The 23,359-nt window shown below is 42.6% G+C and overlaps 1 protein-coding gene across 1 annotated transcript; it reads left to right on the top strand.

Moving 5' to 3' along the window:
* The first annotated feature begins 4,150 nt into the window (after positions 1-4,150).
* On the top strand, positions 4,151-22,833 carry LOC116335341 (neuronal tyrosine-phosphorylated phosphoinositide-3-kinase adapter 1-like). Its single transcript, XM_039597968.1, has 4 exons — positions 4,151-4,223; positions 6,535-6,648; positions 14,062-14,174; positions 22,591-22,833. The coding sequence occupies exons 1-4, from the start codon at positions 4,151-4,153 to the stop codon at positions 22,831-22,833; spliced, it is 543 nt and encodes a 180-aa protein (XP_039453902.1).
* Positions 22,834-23,359: the final 526 nt, after the last annotated feature.

Raw genomic sequence — 23,359 nt, 5'->3', positions numbered from 1 at the left:
AGTTGACCTGTCACACTGCTCCCCACTGCCAGACTGCAACTGCACCTTATGTACATTCTGTAGTATTCATTCCACCTCATTTCATTTCTGTATTTTATGTACATAAGTTTAGTTATTTATAGTTGGTTTACACAGCTTTGTGTATGTATGTGTATGCATGTGTAATGTACATATAGGTGTGTGTGTGTGTGTGTGTGTGTGTGTGTGTGTGTGTGTGTGTGTGTGTGAGATTTACATTGCTGTGCTCGAGAGCCACCATCTACCGGAACCAAATTCCTTGTATTTGTCTGCACATATACATGGCCAATAAACACAATTCTGATTCTGATTCTGATTCTGATTCTGATCTGATGTCCGTAACTGCTTTTTGCAGTCATGTTGTCATTCCTTCAGCCATGTTGATTACTTAAGTGCCATAGGTGATATGCGGCTGTATAAGCATGCTGATTTTGATTTTCCACTGATTTTCTTGTCTATTTTCCATGTTGTCCAATCTTCTTCTTTCTCCCTCCTTTTTCTGAAAACGTACGGCATTTACACTTCAGTCTTTTGCAGAAACCTCCACACTGAGAGCCGCAGTCCCCTCCTTTGCATTTCCCAACCATGCAGTCTGATACCCTAATCAAAACACAGCCAATAAAACACAGTTTTCTTCATGCAAACATCAGTAACTCAAAATTAGCAGCCAAAGGGTTAACTCTGAAGCTCCACACTCTCCAGTGAAGCTACCGTCTCCCCCTCTGGTCTCTCTTGTCCTCCTGCTCCTGCAAAAAACAAAACAAAGCATCCACCCTTTTCTTACTGACTGGGTTAATTGTTTGTCAACATTTACTAATCCTAAAGTTGGTGCAGTCTTTGTCTCAGTGTCAAGTCAGTCCATCACACGCAGTCACACGCATTCATTCACACGCATCCATACCAGGTATTGCTGATAGTGGCGTCTCACGTGCAACCTAGTCCAGAGTCTCCATCACCAGCAAGATCACGTCATCATTTTTAACATAAAAACAATTCTTTATGATTTTGGACTGGATTGACTGCTGCAATCCTTTTAGACTCGGGACTCACCATCTCATGTGATCAGTGTTCCATATAAGTGAATTTCTCCAAAGCCCATTATAATCATAGAGAAGCACTTTGCGACTGTTTCCAGTAAGAATATTTCATAGCACTTTAAATTTCAATTTTTCGGGCCTAGTTAAAAGAGAGCTGATTGTTAAATCATGAACTCACAAATTATCAACACCGGTGGATCACACCTCTCAGATTTCTTATCTCAGTGCACTGTAACAAAAGCAAAAACAAAAGTAAACAATAAAATAATAAAATAAATACTAGGGCCAGTTCCAGACATGTCCAAGCATAAAACCGCCTCTCTCTTAGAGAAAGAAAACAACCCAAACTTCACTGATAAAATCAACCTAGTGCTGAGGAAAAATCAACAGAAAATTCACAGGAAAGTTCATCCTTCCTGATGAAACAATAGTTTTTGGGAATTAGAACCTCAGGTGCTGTAGCATGCAGAGTTGCATTCACTGCTCCTGGCTTTAATTAGTTTCTGATACTTTCTTGGTCTGAACTCAGACCACTCCAGCGACTCGCCAATTGTTACAAACGTCCACAAATCTGCCCCGGTCTTTCCACCTGCTGTCACTAGATCTTTCAAGGGAAATGCAACTTCTTTTGTTCCTCCAGGAATTAAATCTCAATCATAGAAAATGGGGCGCTCTGAAATAAACATTTACACAATTAATTCATCATTTTCACTCTGTACCACTGCTCCTCATATCTCTCATCAGGCTGTGTGAAGCACAGTAAACAATTCCAGGCCTTGAGCAGCCATAAACATCCTGAAGCATGCAGTCACGTGCAAGAAACTCCACTCTCTCACCACACAGACATCGTTTTCATAAGCAGAGAATTTTAAACCTTGTTTCTGAAATCCTCTGGATGACATAAAATGCTTTCCAAGTAATCAATGGCTTCTTGTAACAGAGTCTGTGTGTGTGTGTGTGTGTGTGTGTGTGTGTGTGTGTGTGTGTGTGTGTGTGTGTGTGTGTGTGTGCAACATTTTGCGCGTATCAGCAAGAACATTTGTTAGCAAAGCATTCTTCATTGCACGAGCTTGTGCATGTGTATTTTGTGTGTGGATCACTTCTCAGTGAATCAGCAATTAGGTGCAGATGTGTCATTTCTCATTCAATCAACGGGTGTACATGTGTTTGTCTGTGTATCACTTCATGCTGAGTCAGTGTGTGTGTGTAGATGTGTGTGTGTGTTCATCACTTTCCTGTTCTGGTGTCTTGGGTAAACCACAGCCTGAAGCGTGCCCTGGGGTCCTGCCCTCCTCCTTTTCAGTCTGTTTGCGGCCATTGCTGCTGCTGCTCACAGTTCTGTCCATCCTTTTTTTTTTTTTTTTGTCCTGTTTGGATCTTTTGCCATCAGAATTATTGTCTAAAGTCAAAGAAAGATGCCCAACGTATTTACTTTACCAAGTGGACCATCCCAGCCTTGCCGTATTGGTCCATTTGATTGACCTTTGTTTTTATTGTTTATTTTATTTTATTTTCAGTTGTTACACACGGGACAGACATGACTGGGGAAAGAAAAGGAGAAAGAAAGAGAAGTAGGGAAAAAAAAACATCGGGGAAGAGGAACTGTGATAAAGGGCAAAAAACAAAAAAAGAGGTGGGGGACAAAAAATACATATATCAATCACCTGGATCACCTGTTGAGAAAGAAAAAAAAAGAGAAAACAAGCAAAAAAAAAAGAGAGCAATATAATAAACAACATCATCACGATAATCTATGTGAATATGAATATAATGTGAATATATGTGAATATAACAGTAAATACTAAATATTGGATATTATTGTGCAGCACGTAGGATCGACAGCGCACAGCGTGCTTTGAGGTAGGAGCCAAAAAGGGTGTAGTTTGTGTGTGTGAGCACCCGTGTGTACACCTGTGAGCATGAGCGCTTGTATTTAAAAAGGTTCCTTCATGTAATGATCTACTAGAGGGTGTGGGGACCACAGCCCCGACCTCAGGGCATGAAGTAGGTATGGAGGAGATCCAGGCTCCGTGCCACTCTCCCGGAAAGAGCTGAGGAGAGCCCCAAATGAGGGGTCACTCAGCAGCCGCGAGCAGAAGCCAGGGGTTGCAGTGGCGTGCCCGTGAGCTCCGCCGGCAGCCAGCTGTGCCAGACTGGCCGAGCCCCAGGCCCAGAGGAGCCAAGGGCACCCCACCACCTGAAGGGGCCCGAACAAGCCCCAGGCTCCAGGCCCCGACAAGCAGCTACCAGGAGTGAGCCGGTGCGTGCCTGGGCGCCCATCCCGGACACAAAGAACCACCAATGCACCGATGTCTGAGGGCGTCTGCCACTGAGAGGGGAGTGGTGGGGGAGATAGGTCTCCATACCTTGGAGGGCCTGAGATGACCCTAGAGAGGTGGTGTCTGATACCCAACCTGACATATAGACACAGACAAACAGGCACACACAGATACAATCCATTACCCCCATGCACATATGCAAATACTCAGCACTCACCCAACGTGGAGACAGACATAAGTAGACACTGTACACACAATCACACTCCCCAAACGTACTCCATACCCCGGTCTAGGTAACCTCCTCCGCCTGCTCATATGTAGTGTTGATGCATGTGTGTTCTAAGGTGCAATTATATCCACGCTCTTTGGTTCTGTCCACCAGTTCAAGTTTTGGCGCAAGATATGTGAAGACTTATCAAAGTGTCTGAAATTTAACATTTCAGCCTCCTCTTTAGTGTGTTTGTTGGGCAGCTTAGATTATGTCACTACAGAAAGAATATAGCCCATATGGTTTTCACTGCCCTATGCATAGCCAAGAAAACAGTCCTCATGAACTGGAAAAACAAAAACAATCTTAATTCTAACCAATATAGAAATTATCTAATAGATCACATTAGTCTTGATAGAAACTCTGCCACCACATTAGATCAATTGCTCTGGGCTCCTTTGATCAGCTCCATCACCTAGTGGGGTGGGGTGTCGTAGTTTGGTCCCACCTTCGCTGTTGAGATTGGTGTGGGGGTAGGGACAGGCTTGGGGCGTCAGTGGATTACCTAGGAGCGTCTTCCTTGGAGGGCTCAACCCGGGGTTGTGGTCATGACCTGTTATGGGCTCTGGTGGCTCTTAGATGATGGTTCCCTTGTGGCTGCGTGCAGCGGGGCTGGGGAGGGTCTGGGCTGATGCATGTGGGTTACTGACCTGGTAGCTTGGCTGCCCCTGGGTGGGTCCGGGACGGGCGTGGGGTTCTGGGGTGCTCCATCTCCAGGCTGGGGCCCTGGCAGGGCTTTGGGGCTTGGGTCCTGGTTGGTGTGTTGCTGAGCTTGTTGGCGGGTGGGTGCATGGGGCTCAGCCCTGGTGCAGGGTGCCGCCAGTGCATCGAGCCACCTGGGGGCTCTTCAACTGGTGGGGAGGCTGTTACATCTTGCAGGAGGTCTCCTCTTTCCAGGAACTCACTCTGCAGGTGGGGGAAATATAGGAGAGGTGGAGGAAGAACTCAGCCTGGGCGTCTATTGTCTTGTGCAGTCTGGAAGATGAGTGGATGACGGGGTGGGTGCAGTTTTCTCTGTGGTGGGGTCGGGTGGGCTCCCCCGGACTCTGTGGGGCTGGGCGGTGCTGCTGCTGTGGGACCTGGTCCGGATAGGCCTGGGCCCCTGCCCTGGTGGGTTCCAGAGTATGGGGTGCCTACTGGGGTCTAGTGCTGGGCGATATGACGATATATATATATCGTGTGGACAATAGAAAAGTGTCTATCGTGCCATTTGTGTTCTATCGTTTCTAACCCTAATTTTATGAATTATTACATAAAATATATCATTAACCCTTTACAACCGGGTCGGAGCAGGCACGCTCCGTTTTGCCTAACAATTTTTAAATCCTGTAGAACTGGAACCACGTAAGGTAGCGCAATAATTTTTTTGCATATGAAACCGGAGGAGTTGTACTTACATCTTATTCCATTAGCTTGCCCTAGGTCACGGTTTCCTTCCACATATAGCTTTGCAAAAATTGCATAAAAAGCACTTCCAGCAACAAAAACATAATATTCCAGAAACAGGCTTTGCCGATCCGATCAGCTGTTCATAACACTTCCTACATTGGAATATAAGTCAGCGCGAACTATCGCATGTCCGCCATTACCTGTCCGAAACCAGAAGTGACGTCATTTTTGCGGAAAATGTAGTTTTTTACTTTCAAAGCCTATGTTGGTGTTTTTAAAAGTCATGTTTGACTTTATGCTTTTCTGTATTGTTTCTGGGAGGCTTAGAAGTCAAATTACACTGTTGGAAATACAGTGGCTTGCAAAAGTATTCGGCCCCCTTAAACTTTTCCACATTTTGTCACATTACAGCCACAAACATGAATCAATGTTATTGGAATTCCAGGTGAAAGACCAATACAAAGTGGTGTACACGTGAGAAGTGGAATGAAAATCATACATGATTCCAAACATTTTTACAAATAAATAACTGCAAAGTGGGGTGTGCGTAATTATTCAGCCCCTGAGTCAATACTTTGTAGAACCACCTTTTGCTGCAATTACAGCTGCCAGTCTTTTAGGGTATGTCTCTACCAGCTTTGCACATCTACAGACTGAAATCCTTGCCCATTCTTCTTTGCAAAACAGCTCCAGCTCAGTCAGATTAGATGGACAGCGTTTGTGAACAGCAGTTTTCAGATCTTGCCACAGATTCTCTATTGGATTAATCAACAATACAAATCTAACAGTGGTGCTCAGAGATTCCAAGTGCTCTGACACTCGACTCCTTTGTAAGGGTGGACGTGGGTTTGCTTTGGTGAAAGCACGTCTTAACATGGACAACAAAAGATCACATTAGATTATTTCCTGAGATAAAACAGACTACATGCCATAAACGAAAGAGCAGGTCAGATGCACTTGTCTTTCACACCGACTATCTGAATGTTCATTGGCAGAATAAATATGACTGTCTTTAGGCAGGGTGGAATATATTATATAGTATATTGTATATAAGAAGAAGTGGAGTGCAAATTGATAAGCTGCATGGTTTGGTTTGATAATAGCTTTATTGGTTCAAGGTCTGATGTCACAGGAGCTGAGTGTTTCTTTTTATTTCCTCTGCAGCTTCTTTTGCTGCTGTAGACAAACACCACTGATCCTTTCCAACACGCCCTAATGACTTTACATCAGATCTTTAAATCTTATCACAGGGATGAGTTCTGTGTCCACACATGTTAGTCTCATCACAGTCTTCGTTGAGGGTCTTTATCTCACAGTGGAACAAATGACTGCAAAGTGTATATTTACTCCCCTTATCTTAGTCTTAAAGTGCATTTATTTCTTACTCGTCCTATATTTAATGTTGTTCTTTTGCACTGAATGAACTGGAGCATCGTCATCTCGTCTCTCTATATACTGTACTGTATATAGCAGAGATGACAATAAAGTTTACTTTGACTGACTCTTCAGGACTTACTGAGTTAATGTTGTTGTGCCTCTGTAGGAGATGGCAAGTCCAGACATGACAGTAAAGACAGAGATGGACAGTCGAGTCCGGTTTCCAGCAGGATGGGGAGGTCATCTGTCAGTCCCACCATGATGCTGACGGGAGGAGGAGGTGAGTCAGAAAGCAACAACAATGACTTCATGTTTAAGGAGTTTAACTATGAAGAGAAGAGAAAGGTCTGCTGAAATTTGTGTCAGTGTTTCTTGAGAGAGAGAGAGAGAGAGAGAGATGTCTTTACAGTTGTAGGACTCCCACTTTATGCTGCCATTTACAGAAACTTCAAGCCAAGTACAGTCAGCTGATGGACTGTGTTTTCTCTGATATTTTTATGTGCAGCATAATTTCAGTGTGATAGATTTTGTATGTGCAGCTTGTTCCTGAAAGTAGTGAATGAAGCCCAGCTGTAAAGTTCCCGCAGTTCAGAATGAATGTGCATTAGTTCATGTGGTGATGCAGAAAGTCTCTAAACATTGTTCTACTTGATTCTGATCTGCTGAGTCTGTTTCACACTGCTGGACACACAGAACACAAACCCAGAGTACCTGTTCAACCTATTTCCTCTGATCTGATTTCCACATTTCTCTTATCAGGCTGTGGGTACAATGCAAGATTTCATGTTATCGAGGTAACCTCAGGGTTAACCCAGTGTTTTCCATACTACGAATATAGTTCACTTTTTACCTGTGTATATGCTGCAACCTAACGTGCTCCAGATCAGCTTATGTACAAGATAGTAGGAGACAGGAGCGTCTAAAGGGTTTTAAAAGCATCTTGTTATGTTGTAAGTCAAGGCGTGCAACAAGAAATTGGCCCCGACTCACACACCACCCAAGAAAGAACCAAACAGAGTACCTTTTAAAGTGCTAAGCAGCTATTTATTTGCATGAGCAGTGAGCAATGCCAAAATAATAAACAAAACTCCCTAAAGGTCCCGATGCTTTCCTATACAAAGGAAATCCAACTAAAAGACAATCCCTAATGTTTTAAATGAAAACAGGAGAAAACTGAATCAACAGAAATGGCTTTTCACGCGTACCAGGCTGCTGCAGTGACCAATATATACAGAGTGAAAAAGGCCCATAAATGCAACTTTACAAATCTATTTACAACATCAATGCTCTAACGCCAGACACACACACACACACACACACACACGAGGTTATACTTGTGAATCAATTAGCTGAGTAACAGAAACATTAGTGTCAGCTGTTCACTCTGGTGGGAAGAAAACTTCTTTCTACAGCGAAAAATTAAACTTCAAATCTGAGCGAGCAGCAAGCACGCTGCCACAGAATGTGACATTCACAGACAAACCCCGGATCCCCCACTGACATGACCGCTGTGGGCAAACCTCCACCCGCCCCACTCCTGCTAAACAGGTGACAACAGATTTAAGAGTGACAGGACTCAGTGCTGCTGAATCTTTGATTTTATTTATTTTTGCTGTGTTTTACTTGCATCTATTTGAAAGAGTGTAAACACAAAATGTGATTTTATTTTATATGCTGGAATATACAACAACATTTCTTCAAGTGCTGCATATAATTTAATTTTGCTTGATGCAATGTGCATAAAGTTAAAAGATTAAAACTAATGAAGCATTTTTAACAAGAGACTTTTTCATTTGATTCAGTTTTATATGATGGATTATGGAGAAAAAAATAGAATTGGGCTGAAAGGTCTGTTGCTTTATTATGTATTCAGGTTGTGTATCATGTTTTTAAAAAGTAACTAAGTAACAAGTTACAAATTACATTTGAAATTAAGTAATCAGTAATGTAACAGGATTAGTTTTTTGGAGAAGTAATCAGTGATAAGTAACTAATTACATTTTTCAAGTAACTTGAACAACACTGGTCATGAATGGTGCATTGCTGCTGGTTTTGTGCTTTATTGCTGGGACAGCAGTTTGCATGAAGACATGCTGTTTTGTGGAGAGCTACCAACACGAGCCATGACTCAGGAGGGTTTCCACTGCATTGACACCTACTTCACAGGGACTTCCGTTTTCTGGCAGTGGAGTAAGGTGTGTCAGCTATGAGCACCTGCTTAACTTTTTAAATTTTACTTCCTAATCCTCACTTTGCAATTAGACACGTATGTTTTCGGGCCTTTAATAAGTGTGACACTGGAAAGATGTCCAAGGCAAGAAGACAAACAGAAGAAAACTGCTGCTGAGAGTGGTGTTAGTGCTGGCCTAGCAGAGGATGCTGGTGCTGACCTGAACCCGGTGCTTGTCGCCTTGCTTGAACAGCGCAGAACAGCCATAGCTGCGGATTTTAAGCCTACATCTTGATGTAATTAACGGTAAGCTGGACAAAATACAAGCGGAAGTTGTAAACCAAGAACTACGTATTGTTGAGCTTCAAAACAAATGTGAAGGATGTTGTTCAGTGCTTAGTAGTGCTTGAAGCTAAATGTAAAGGGGAGAGAGGGGAGAACAAACTTTTCAAAACTAAACTTTCTGACCTGGAGAGCAGAAGCAAAGGGCGAACATTCGTCTGGTGGGTTTGCTGGAATCAGTGGATCTAGGTCCACGGCCAACTGAGTACTGCGGACACAAGCTCCAGTTCTATGAGGACTACAACACTAACGTCGAAAATCAGCAAGCCCAGTGTAAGGATGTTATGGCCGAGTTGTATAGGAGAGGCCTCCAACCTTCCCTTTTCTTCCCCGCCAGACTTCGGATTACTCTTCCAGATAGAAATAACCGGCGATTGAGTCAGTTGATGAGGCTACCCGCTTCATTTAATCCATTGAGGGAAACCAACGCTCTCCATCCTGAGGTGGATGTTGTAGCCGGTCAGTGCAGTCAGCTTAAATCACCAGTATAATGGGTCGGACTGGCCTGCTCGGCACCCTCAATCTGACTGATACTGTACAGCCGTGCTGTTAATATAGTATTGTGTTCTTTTCTGTTCATTTAAAGGAAAACTCGTATTTTGTTTGGTTGCTTTTGTTTTGTTTTGTTTTGTTTTGTTTTGTTTTGTTTTGTTTCTCCTCTTCTTCTCCTTTAAATATGGGCCCTGCTTTAACTTTAGGGGTTAATGTTTAATGGTGAAGGTACAAAGCATACGTGGTAGTGGTACAGGGGAGTACTTAGCTAGTATGGGAAGAGAGCAGGGGCTTAGGCGGTTACTGTTCAATGCAACCTGCTGGGGTAATATTGGTGGTTGATATTGTTTTAGTTTCCTTTAGATTGTGGCATGTTATTGTACTTTATTTCTCGGGTGGGGTTGGTTCTCATGTCTTTTGTTGTTGTTTTTTTTGGGCTGTGACTTTGTGACAAAGCTCTGCAGGTTGGATCCATTGTTGCTCACAGATAAACAATATGTCTTTAATATTTCTTCTAAAATTAAAACTTTTCTTAGTGAGAATGGAAGTCCTGGTATAGCAAACAGGATGGTATGGGAGGCTTTAAAGGTGTTCCTGAGAGGAGAAATCATTTCAGTGGCAGCATCTCAATCACAGTGTGCACAGTGGGAGCAGAGGCTTATTTCAGACCAGATTATGAGCATCAACAGGCAGTACGGTCAATCATCATGACCGGCGCTATACAAAGAACGCCTGAGCTTACAAGCCAAACTCACCTTACTTTCAACTCAGCAAGTGGAAAGATGTCTGATTAGGAACAAGAGTGAATTTTACGAACATGGTGGAAAGACTGGTAAGCTTTTGACTAATCAACTGCGCAGTATGAGGGCTCAACAAATCATAACAGGAGTAAGGATGGACAATGGAGTGATGACTACAGATCAGAAGGCGATTAATGATATTTTCTCTTCATTTTACTCTAAATTATATACGTCAGAATCTACAGTAGATGTAAAGATTTGCATGACTTCTTTGAGACCATCCATATCCCTTCATTTCCTCCACAACTCAGACGAATTCTGGAAGCTCCCATTACAAAACAGGAAATTCAGGTGGCAATAGCGTCCATGCAATCTGGGAAATCTCCAGGCCCTGATGGATTTTCTACAGACTTTTATAAAAAAATTCTCGGACAATTTGGCTCCCTTCCTTTGCCAAGTTTTCACAGAATTGCTTGACTTTGGGGGACTTCCTTCATCATGTTACCAGGCCTGTATAACAGTGTTACAAGGACAAGGACCTGACTGACTGTGCTTCTTATAGGCCTATATCTCTGTTAAACAAGGATGTTAAAATTCTGTCTAAGCTACTGGTGCACAGGCTGGAAAAAATTGCTATAATTTGTCCCGACCAAGCTGGCTTTATTAAAAATCAGCATTCCTTCTTTAACATACGACAACTTTTTAATATTATCTATACTCCTAACTAAGTTGTGCCTGAATGCTTTATTGCTATGGATGCAGAAAAAGCATTTGATAGGGTGGAGTGGGAGTATTTGTTTTTACATTAGAAAGGTTTGGGATGGGCTCCTGGATTAAACTGCTTTTACGCTAGTCCCACAGCATAAGGGGTAACTAACTGTCGCTACTCTGACTATTTTGGTGTATGTTGTATTGGAGACAGTACCACTTTCATCCGGAATCACCAGTTTGGGTCACCATGTAGTCTAATTCAAGGAGGAAAATTTCTCTACCCAGAACTTTGGACTCATCGCTCCCTCTGGCCCTGCTGCTTTACCTAGCAATCATAGAGAAGTCCAGCAGTCTCTTAGAATCTGGCCGCAGTTTAGGAAGAGTCTTGGCCTCCAGACTGTCTCACTTCAAAGCCCAATTGCAGCAAACCACCTATTTGTTCCTTCAATGACAGATAGTGCTTTTCACGTCTGGCACAGAAAGGGTCTAAAATCTTTTGCTGACTTGGATGTATAAGGACATTTGCAAGTTTTCCTCAAATATCCACTTAATGTGTCATAGCTACTGCTCAGTTTTTTCATTTTTACATGTCAGACACTACGTGCAGACTATGACAGCACAATTCCCCTAAAACCTCCAGACAATCCGGTAGATGATGTCATAATGGTCAGTCCAACCTCCAATATCAGCCTTGTACAATCTAATCTCCCACTTACAATGTCCTTCAGTAGCTGCCTTCAAATCTAAATGGGAACAAGACCTTAACTTTCTTATCGAAGATGAACTGTGGGGCTCTGTCCTCGGCCAAGTTTACAATATATCGATGTGCACTCGACACACACTCATTCAATCTAGGATAGTTCATCGGGGGCATTGATCCAGCGCTAAGCTGGTGTGTATATACCCAGAGGTGGACCCAACCAGTAGAAGGTGTGGGGGTGCTCCTTGTACATTACTTCATATGTACTGGTCCTGTCCTTCGTTGTCCAACCTTTGGAACTCTGTTTTCCAAATGATGTCTGAAGTCCTCAAATTAAACCAGAGCCACTCTGTGCTATGTTTGGTGCAGACCTGAAGCTGCCCAATTCCAGACTCAGAGCACTAAACCTTTCATTACTGCTGGCCAGACGAGCTATTTTACTAAAGTGAAAATACTCTTCTCCGCCCTTGCATGTGCAATGGGTAAAAGATATAATGTCCTGTATGGATTTAGAAAAAACAGATATACAGTTTGTGGGTCAAAACACACATTTTATAAACTGTGGTCCCCTTTCTGGATTTCTTTGAAAACCCACGACTATTGTTTCTGAGTAACCCACGGCTTCTCCCCTTCCCAGTTTTGTTTTTTTTTTTTTCTATTTGTTTGCTTTATGTTTGCTTTAGTCACTGCCAGTTATTTGTTTTTTAATGGTCGGGGAGGGAACAGAATGTGAAAATTCTGAAGTACTTTGTATTATATGTTGCACTGATATGTTGTCTAACATATGTAGTCTAATAAAATGACTTTTGAAAGAAAAGACAACTACTTCACTGAGATCGACCTGGACAGAACGGTGTTGGGGTGTGCAGTGATCATGCAGCTTCAATGGCTGGCAGGCATCACAGCATCATGTTCTTTATCGTGTACCAGAAGCTAAATGGACTCAGTTTTCTCCACCGTGAAAGCTTTGCAGCAAAAAAGATGATACCAGATTTCCACGAGGTGATGGATGTAAGTGTGAAAACCATCAGCTTCATTAAAAATAATGCTGTGAACTCCAGATGTTTTGACGACCTTGTGAGGACATGGAAGCAGATCATGACCAGCTCTCTACCACAGTGAGGTGAGATCGGACAGGAATGGTCCTCAAGCGTTTGAGGAAAGTTGAAGTTTCCTCTTGAAAGTTGAAGCTTTCAAGAGGAAACTTGCTTTGTAGACTAAGAGGGCCCAGGAGACGACGATGGACACTTTCCACTTTTGTCTCACATCTCGGAAAACTCCCCTCAGGTGAAGGTCCGTGACTCTGTCTGTCAGCATCTTTCACAACTGACACAGACATTTGATGACCCCTGAGGACCTCTGAGAAGGACACGTGTGGATTTTGGACCCATTTCCTGTGGGTCCCACTGAAAATGTTCCTTTGCCCTCACATCTGGAATCCCAGCTTCTGGAAGTTTCCACCGACAGCACTTTAAAGTTGCAGTGGGGCAAACTGTACGTGGGCTTCTTCTGGGGTGCTGTCTCAAAGGAGGACCCATGTCTGGCACTGAGAGCTGTGAAACTCCTCCCATTCACAACTACACATCTGTGTGAATCAGGATTTTCCATCGTGGCCAGAACCAAGACCAAAGCCCGAAACAGACTCAGAGAGTGATCCTTTCCCCCACCCAGACTGGATCTGATTGTGTCTCAGAGGCAGGCTCAGGTGTCTCAGGTAAAGGGGAGTTACCTGCTGTGACTGTTTGTACATTTGTCTCAAACATAAAGAGTAACTTCTGGTTCTGCCAATGAAAAACGGTTTACTGCTGAAACAACTTTCAGATTCACTCACAGATTATATGTCACAGCTGGGGCTGTCAGGGCTCTGTGTGCAGGCAGGCAGAAATGAGGATCCAAACGCAGGACTCGTGGAGACAAAATAGCAACTCAAAAACTCAAAAGATCCTTGAGGTCTGCGGACCAAATGCTTTTGGTTGTCCCAAGGTCGAGGTTAGAACACAGAGGAGACCGGGCATTTGCTGTGACTGCTCCTAAATTATAGAACTCATTGCCCTTGCATATCAGGACCTCTCCAACACTGGAGACTTTCAAAACCCATCTAAAACCTACTTTTACTCTCTGGCTTTTAGATAAAGATGAGTCTGTTTCTATTGTTCTTTCCATGATTCTATTTTATTTGGTATGTCTTCTGCTTTGACTGTGGAATTGTACAGTACTTTGGTCAACAACTGTTGTTTTTAAAAGTGCTATATAAATGAAGAAACTTGAAACTTGAAACTTTATTTGACAAGGCTTTAGTCATTAAAATGAAGTAGATTGGATGTAGTTATTAAGTATAAATCAAGCCAAAAGCAACATCAATTTATTCAGTACAGTGTTAGTAATAACCCTAACCTCGGGCCACTGTGTAGTGGAAAGGTTGGGCCCCAAGGTAAAAAGGGTAAGAACCCTGGAGGACTGAAAATCTCACGCGCAAACATATGTGCACCGAGGTGATGTCTCTTTGAGTTTACTGACGATCTGTATCTGTATCTGCAGAACCAAAGTCTGCGGGTAAACTTGGCCGTTCAGCTTCGACTTCAGGAGTTCCTTCACCAGGTGGCACGCCACATCGTCACCTGCATGAGCCGCATCACCTTGCCCTAAGCCAGGTACAGCATGTGTAAAGCACCTGTTTACTTGTTTACTGTCTGTGTTACATGTTGAGATGATAATGACCTGAAATATTTTTACACAGGTTTTAACTGAACAAGAGAAAATAAAACAACTTGAGACTAAAAGAAGCTTTGGTCCATCAGCCGAAGTCTGACAAGCTGTGCACACATTTTTACTAATTTAGACTTTTGTATCATTCATGTCAAATATTTCAATCTTTCGGTTTTATCTTTCATTTTGAAACTAACAGCATGCAGTTAAATGCTCCAGTACTTATACTGTAGTTTCTGTAGTGATACAAAGTTAAATGCTAATACTAACATTACACTAACATTAGACTAAACTAACAACAACACTGTTCAAATCAGCTCTGAAATTAATAACGTTTAAATCGTAAAAGATCAAATTAAAAGTGTCAGTAAACTTTTACCTGAACATATGGATGTAACCACACCTACTTCCACCAGTAATAACAGCACCCACTAATATCTATCCCACTTCTTTAACATGTAAGCAAAGCTTAAATTCAGTCATTTATTAACAATGATTATGTTGTACAATATGGTTGTTTCTATAATTATAATCTTATTATATTTGTTTATAATATAATCAAAATGTATGAATGTCAAAGTGATCCTCGTATTACCTAAAGCTGCTGTGATCATTTCACACATGTACACACAACCGTGAGCTAAAGTCATCAAATTAAAAACATGTTATTGTCTTCTCTGTCTGTCTTTCTGTGTGTGTGTGTGTGTGTGTGTGTGTGTGTGTGTGTGTGTGTGTGTGTGTGTGTGTGTGTGTGTGTGTGTGTGTGTCCATCCATTCACTTATCTAACTCAGGGTCAAAGAAAAAAGACAAAGCTTAAAGTATTAACTGTAACTGTTAACATTGACACAAAGACAAGTTTCATCGGGATGCCACATCACACAGTAACAGCCAATCACATGCCAGACTGATAATGCCTACTGTCACTAAATGAATCAATGCACAACAAGAAACTCAGATTTCATATGCTCATGTTTAAAAAGGGGGGGAAAAACAACACCAAGAGGCACAAAAGACTAAAAATAAAACCAAAAATGGCACCAATAGATGAACAAAACAACGAGACAAAAAAACAAACAACGCAAAAACACTACAAAACTCTACAAAGAGGCATCTTGACACGTGTTCAATCATTCATGTAAGGAAATCCCAGAAAGTTGAATCTGTTCATCTGGACGTAGTGCACTCGGTGGGAGTGGGACAATACTGTCATGGTCCCGGGTCAGTGACCCAGTGTTTTGTAGCTTTTCCATTTGTATTTCTTGATTATTTGTTATTTAGGGTTGTTACTGTTAATAGTTTTGGTTCTGTTCTAGTCATTCTTGTTCTCAAGTTTTGTATTTTGAGCTCCTTCTGTTCTGTGTGACTGTGCCTGCCCTGGTCCCACGTCTCTGTGTTTCCTCCCTGTTGCCATGTCTGATGTCTTAGTGTTAAGTTTGTGTCTGTGCATACCTGTTGTACTTCCTGTTTTACTTTGAAGGTCCATATCTTATGTGAATGTGTCTAGTTTTTCTTCCCTAGTCTCATTAGCCCTGATTTCTCCCAGCTGTGTTTCCTTCTGTCTCCTATTCCCTGATTACTCCACTGTGTATATAAGCCCTGTGTTTTCTCCTGCTTGTTGCTGGTTTGTCTGCATGGTCTTTCTGTGTGACCTCTGTGAGACGCTCCCTCTGTGGATTTAGGTTCCCTTTTGTTTCTGTGCTTTCCATTCTCCGCTCCTGCTGTATCCTGCGCACTCATAAATAAAAGCTCACTCATCTCATCAAAGTCACCACCTGTGTTTGGGTCCTTACCTCCACACATCTGCCGTCGCAGCTGGGACAAATATGCTCAATACCAGTGATGGGAATAACAGCATTACAAGTAACAGCGTTACTAACGGCGTTACTTTTATCAGTAACGAGTAATCTAACTAATTACTATTCCTATCGTTACAACGGCGTTACCGTTACTAACAAGAAAATGCGGTCGTGTTACTATTTTTCAACAAACAGACGGTTGAAGCTGTGTTCAGCTTACCGCAGCTTATATCAGTTGCAGGAAGTAGCTGTAAGTAATCTGGACGCTACAGCAGCTGCGCGCCTCCCGCGGGACGGCAATCACTTTCTGCCCGACGATCACTTTTTGGCACAACACCTGGAGCTAAGGGGCAAAACAATCACATGAGTGCTGCTGTTTGACTGAGGAAGAATAAAGCAGTCGTGGTAAGCCAATCACATGACCACTTTAAGATGACAAAGCAACAAGGTGATATATACCAGTTTTTAAATTGTGTTGGTAGGCCACGTAAAACCAGAGTCATGATAAACAATTTACACGCGTTTTTCCTGAATAGTTTTGTCACGTTTACTGTCTAAGGACAGCGCTAGCAAGCACTCTCTGCTTATCAGCAAAACAAAACAAAACAAAAGACAAAAAACTGCCCGTTCGTGTTGGTGGAAAAATGCACCATGTCAACCAATCAAAAACTGATATGGCAACATGACATTTGGTTGTTTAGGAAGAGGGGGAAGTTCGTTATTTAAAAAAGGGTAAAAGGTAAATGGCTGCAAATAACTTTGTTGTTTGCAAAGCTTGTGTATATGATTTTAAAAGTGACAGTTTATATTTGCATTTAAAGTTATGAAACATGATTCAATAAACATGTTTGTGGTTGTTACAGTAAAAATATAACTTTTTCTACTCTGATTTTATGTTTTTGTCTGATTTTGATCAATTGTGTTAATACAGTATGTCAAAATGAAAACATAACTGTAAATTCAGACACGTGAGGTTGTGCTGAAAAGAATGATACCAAACAAGGCAAAGTAAATAGTTTTTAAAGGTGAAATGTGGAGAGAAAATCAAAAGTAGTTAAAATGGCCAATTATACCCTGGACCCCAGAGGGTTAAACATTTTTTTTTTAAAGTAATGCAATAGTTACTTTTCAAGTAATTAATTACTTTTAGAATCTTGTAACTCAGTTACTAACTTAGTTACTTTTTTGAAGAAGTAACTAGTAACTATAATTAAGATAAGAGATAAGATAAGATAAGATTTTATTAATCCCTCGGGTGGGTTCCTCTGGGAAATTCGGTTTCCAAAAGCACAGCACCGACAGAAGTTACAGAACGTGAGCAGAATATTATATATATACACATATATAAATACAGACACATATATAAATACAGAGTATACAAAAGGGATAAATAGAATAAATAGGAATAAGAATACAAGGGAATTGCACATTTCAAGTATTGAAGTCTATTGCACCGTTGACTATTAACAAAAAGTATTGCACAGTGAAGTGAAGAGGCACTACAGCTTAGTTGTCCCCCCTCCTTTGTCCTCCTGTCTCCCCTCCCTCTCCCCTGCAGAGAGGAGTTAAACAGTCTGATGGCATGTGGGACAAAGGAGTTTTTAAGTCTGTTGGTTCTTGTCTTTGGGAGAAGCAACCTGTCACTGTCCTCTGGTTGTTTATGGCCGTGTGCAGAGGATGCCCATAATGTCCAGCAGTTTCTTTAGTGTGTCCTTTTCTCTGCCACTGACACCAGAGTGTCCAGCTTCATGCCGACCACAGAGCCAGCCTTCCTGATCAGTTTTTCCAGCCTGGATGAGTCCTTCTTTGCTGTGCTGCTCCCCAGCACACCACAGCATAGAAAAGTACTCCAGCAACCACCGACTGGTAAAACATCCTCAGGAGCTTCCTGCAGATGTTAAAGACCTCAGCCTCCTGAGGAAGTACAGTCGGCTTTGGGCTTTTTTATACAGCCTGACGTACTGTGGTCTGTCAGTGAGGTAGTCAGAGATCCAAGCGACCAGGCAGGGGTCCACCTGCATCCTGTTCAGTTTTTCCTGGAGCACACAGGGCTGGATGATATTAAAGGCACTGGAAAAGTCAAGAAACAGGATCCTGACCGTGCCTTTTCCCTTGTCCAGGTGTGAGTGGGCTCTATGTAGGAGGTACAGGATGGCATCCTCCACTCCGACATCCGCCTTGTATGCGAACTGTAGTGGGTCCTGGGCATGTTGTACCTGTGGTCGGAGGAGCTTGAGGAAGAGCCGCTCTAGAGTCTTCATAAGATGTGACGTCAGTGCCACCGGTCGGAAGTCATTCAGCCCATTGGGCCGGTTTCTTTTTGGGGACCGGGACGATGCAGGATGTCTTCCAGAGGGCGGGCACTCTCCCAGTCGCAGACTGAGGTTGAAGACTCGTTGTAGCGGCTCCCAAGTTCAGCAGCACACAGGGGGTGTCATAGTGTCAGGAAGGGGGAAGCGAGGGAGGTAGGAGAGTGGGAGGGCTCTGTAGTAAAGGTGAAGGTGAGGGTGGGGGTTGTGGGCTGGTCAAACCTGTTGAAGAAGTAGTTGAGTTCGTTTGCCTTCTCACAGTCCCCCCACTGTGCTGTTCTTGGTGTTGTGGCCTGTGATGGTTTTCACACCATTCCAGACCTCCCTCATATTGTTCCTCTCCAACTTCTGCTCCACCTTCCTCCTGTAGGTGTCCTTTGCTTCCCTCAGGCAGCGTTTCACCTCCTGCTGTGCTGCTTTCATCTCCTCCTTCACTTTGCTCCTGAAAGCCTTCTTCTTCATGTTGAGGACAGCTTTGACTTCCTGTGTTACCCACAGTTTGTTATTAGGATAACACCGCACCGTCTTAGCAGGGGCGACCGTGTCCACACAAAAGTTGAGGTAGTCTGTCAGACAGTGTGTCGCCCCTCTATGTCCTCACCATGTGGGCTCAGAAGCACATCCCAGTCTGTGGTGTCGTAGCAGTCTCTCAGAGCTTTCTCCTTTTCTGGGGTCCATCTCCTGATGGAATTAATTACTTTTTCAAAGTAACTTGCCCAACACTGCTCAATACACTATGTCCAGATGAACAGTAACAACTGTTTGGGACTACAAAGAGACCAAAAACCCACGAAGACTCAAAATTACAACAAAAATAACAAAGAGGAATTGGACAAAAGGGACCAAAAACCCCCAAAAACAGAAAAAGGAGACCACAAAACAAAACAAAACGACATAAAATTTGATTGGTGTTTTATTTATATATATATATATATATCACAACAGTAGTCATGTCAAGGCGGTTTTAATTGTAATGTAAAGACTGTGCAATGATACAGAAAAAGCCCCGGCCTGCTATGAGCGAGCACTCGCCGACAGTGGGAAGGACAAACTCCATTTTAAGAGGCAGAAATCTCTGGCAGAACCAGGCTCAGCCAGGGGGCAGTGATCTGCCACAACCATTGGGAGTGAGGGCAGAATTACAGCCATAAATTCATCACTGTCATGGTCCTGGGTCTGTGAGCCCGCATTTATGTGTCTGTTGATCACTTGTTGTGATCCCTCTGCTTATACTTGTATTCATAGCTTCTGTCATGCCTCTTCTGTTCCCTATGCTTAGTTGTTCTCCACGGTCACTGTGTCAGGCTGAGGCTCTGTCTGTGTGTTTCCTGTCTTATTTTGATAGTGTTTTGTCCTGCGTGCATTGTGTTCAGTATTAGGTCCAGCGTGTTCCTACCTGTAGCCTATCCTCTGTCATCCTGTATGTGGATTCAGGCCCTCTGTCTTCCTTTGCTCATTGTCATGTCGTCCCCTGTTAGCTGTGTGTTTTCTCCTCTTGGTTTGTAATTTCGTGTTCAGTGTTCAGTATTTACTCCCTTTGTCAAGTCAAAGTCATCTTTATTGTCAGAAACCACATATACAGATCATACATACATCATATACAGGGGCAGGGATAGCTCAGTAGGTAGAGTAGTGGCCCCATGATCGGAGGGTCGGGGGTCCGAATCCACTGAAGGGCTACCCTGAGGTACCCCTGAGCAAGGTACCGTCCCTACACACTGCTCCCCGGGCGCCCAATGGCTGCCCACTGCTTCACAGAGTGAATGGGTTAAATGCAGAGAGGGATTTCCCCACGGGGATCAATAAAGTATACATTACACAGGAATTTGACATTGCAGTGCTGACACGGCCCTCAGTGTGACATGAAAGATACAAATGTTGTTCCTGCGTTTGTGTCCATCATCCGCCTGCCACACAGTCAGACATGACAATGATAACTCATCATTAAATGCAGAGAGGTGCATAAACACACAGTGAGTGAAGAAGAAACACCCAGTGCATCATGGGAATCCCCCCGCAGCCTACACCTATTGCAGCATGGCTCGCCCCTAGGATACTGTAGAGAACTGAATCATGAATGTATTGGAGTAACCATTATTCTTTCTCCTGAAATGTCCTTTAATGTAGTTGTATCGTATTGATAACCCTAACCTACTGAAAATGATTTGCTTTTTCATAAATTGTCAACTCTTCTTACAAAACGCACCAGCCACAGGGGTGGCTGTAGTTCAGGTGGTAGAGCGAGTCACCTACTGCTGGAAAGTTGGTGGTTCGATCCCAGGCTCCTCCAGTCTACATGCCAAATATCCTTGGGCAAGATACTAACCCTATGTTGACCTCTGATGCATCCATCAGAGTGTGACTGCAGTGAATGTTAGATAGAAGCACTAAAAACCTTAAATAAAGTGTTTGTGTGAATGGGTATGATTGGGTGAATGCACGAGTTGTACAAAGCGCTTTGAGTGCTCAGTGAGTGTAGGAAAGCGCTGTATAAGAACCAGTCCATTTACCACAGAAGTGCTCTTCATTTGAACTTAAACGGGTTAGACAACAGGCAAGAAATTAAAGGACATTGTTAATAAATTATTTTTACAAATAAAATGGCATGTGTATCTAAAATATATGATCCAATCAGTGGTATGCCAGTCAAATAAAATTATATTAAAAGAGAAGAAGTGCATTTCATTAATGCCAAAAAGGGAAACACAGCATTTTGATAATGAAATAAGGCACAACTGGAACATATAATTAAACATAAAACTATGAACGGGCCTCCCTTGTAGGTTCTCAGTTATCCAGGTCTGTAGGAAATTAATGTATACCTTCAAGACACTTATATCCAAATTTCCTAATCCTTCTGAGGTGCTTAGTGTGTCTTAGTGTGTCTCAGAAGGATAACAGAAAACCAGACTGGGCTCAGTTAAATCACACTTTACGCCAGTAATGAGGGAAACAGATACAGCCCTGAAAACACCACTAAAATCAGGGCTTAAAGGGGCCGCTTTGGCTAACACCATGTTTTCAGATCACCTCGGATTGCCTAGAACTCTCGCTGAGTAGGTGCTAAAAAAGTACCTGGTACCAGGTCAACATGATAAGTTATGTTTTGGTAATAGAGTTATGTATTCAAATATACAGTTAGTATACAAAATTATACATAATACTGATCCGCCACCCTTGAAAACATTTGGCGTGCCCTGTGCTGAACAAATGTCCTGCAGTCGTCTGCCTGAGCAAAGCACCGCTTCAAAAAGCGTAAACACTTTCACAGCTTTGGTCATGATGTGAAAAATGGATTTTGAGTCTCGTCAGCATTAATCTCATTATTTGTTGTATGGAACTGTTCGTATATGTTTATGTTTTTGACATTTGTGTTGTTCATATTTTTGTGTGTGTGTGTGTTTTGCTGACTCATTTTAAATGTATCTTACTGTATTTTACAAAAAAAAATTACTACATTTTTACAAAGTGCTAAATTTTAAATAAATAATCAAACAAATAAATAGACCTGGTCCAGCCCTAACTATATGCTTTAGCAAAAATAAAGTTTGAAGCCTAATCTTGAAGGTAGAGATAGTGTCTGTCTCCTGAATCCAAACTGGAAGCTGGTTCCACAGAAGAGGGGCCTGAAAACTGAAGGCTCTGCCTCCCATTCTACTTTTAAATACTCTAGGAACAACAAGTAGGCCTGCAGAGCGAGAGCGAAGTGCTCTAATAGGGTGATATGGTACTACAAGGTCATTAAGATAAGATGGGGCCTGATTATTTAAGACTTTAAAACTGACCAGCACAAACATCAAAAGAAGGCTTTGTGCTGCTGCAGACGGTAGTAAATCTGACCCTGGATGTTATATTATATTTCACAGAAGAGTCTCAGAAATATAAGGTTGAAATTTCAACCTTATATTTCACAGACTTTTCAGGTTTAAATTACCTCCAGAAAACAACGTTGTTAGATGCAGGTTTTGTAGTCCATCTTCTGCAAACTGTAGTGTGAGCACTTCAGACATCCGATGTCACATCATGGAGGAAAAACAAATGTGAGGTCGTTCCTGTCCTCAGCATACGGCTCTTCTCTTTTCCTTGACCTCAGTGACATTTTTATCGAGGTCAGCGAAAACAGGTTAGGAATAGGAGTGTGACAATGAACCTGCAGGTTGTGTGAAATGTCACAGTAACGTTGTGTGTCTCAGTGTAGTTTGCAGTGAGAAGGGAGGTATGGGTCTGTTGATTTCGAGCTGTTCTTTGTGTCCAGATGCCATGGCTATGTGGCGACGCCACCATGATGGAGATGATTGAGAAAAAGAGAGTTTTATGTCGAGAGATCAAAGCTCGTCAGCGGCCAGATAAGAATCTGTGCAAACAGGACAGTATGCCCATCCTGCCCAGCTGGAAGAGGAAGCAGCCACCGCCATACTCGGCCTCGCCCACTGCCACCGCCATGCTGCCACCGTGTTCTGGGACACCGCCATCTGAAAGACAAATACTTGCGCCATGAAACACCCAAAACACTGTTGTGTAAAACGGAGAAACACAGCAATGATGATCATGATGAGGTTCCAAATGCACTGAATGCTTTAATGTGATCAAAGATGCTTTTCCTTCCTTGTTTCACGAGAGCAAGAGCAGAGCCACTGCTGAAAGTCACCAGACTAAACTTCTTTCTGCCCTTCTGAGCATCTTCACATTTTACATGAAATCAAGTTATAATGAATCTAACAGTCATGAAAGAGCAAATGTTCTTCAGTTATATACAAAAACTGACAGTTGGACCTGCTCCTCTTTGTGGTATGTTTGTCGCTTTAAGAAAGAACATACCACAGTAAAGCTACAGATATCCTGATGTGTCCAGATCCATCAAAAGAATAATCAGAGAAATCAGTCAATCTGTGCAGAGGGCAGTAATGTTCACACGCACTCAGAGCCCTCGGCGACAGGATGTAACAAGTCCTGGAGTCTGAACTAGGACCTCCAGGAAAAGGCACTGTCCAAATCAGCGTCTTCACAAAGAAAAGGGGCGTGGT

This window comes from Oreochromis aureus, linkage group 14 (assembly GCF_013358895.1).
Source record: "Oreochromis aureus strain Israel breed Guangdong linkage group 14, ZZ_aureus, whole genome shotgun sequence".
NCBI lineage: Eukaryota > Metazoa > Chordata > Actinopteri > Cichliformes > Cichlidae > Oreochromis > Oreochromis aureus.
The sequence above is the reverse complement of the archived record's forward strand: the minus strand, read 5'-3'. Positions and strand labels throughout refer to the sequence as shown.

Coding starts and splice junctions, on each gene's coding strand:
- LOC116335341 (XM_039597968.1), top strand. CDS start 4,151: ATGACCTGTTATGGGCTCTGGTGGCTCTTAGATGATGGTTCCCTTGTG. Junction 4,224..6,534: donor GTGCAGCGGGGCTGGGGAGG/GTCTGGGCTGAT, acceptor GTGCCTCTGTAG/GAGATGGCAAGTCCAGACAT. Junction 14,175..22,590: donor ATCACCTTGCCCTAAGCCAG/GTACAGCATGTG, acceptor CTTTGTGTCCAG/ATGCCATGGCTATGTGGCGA.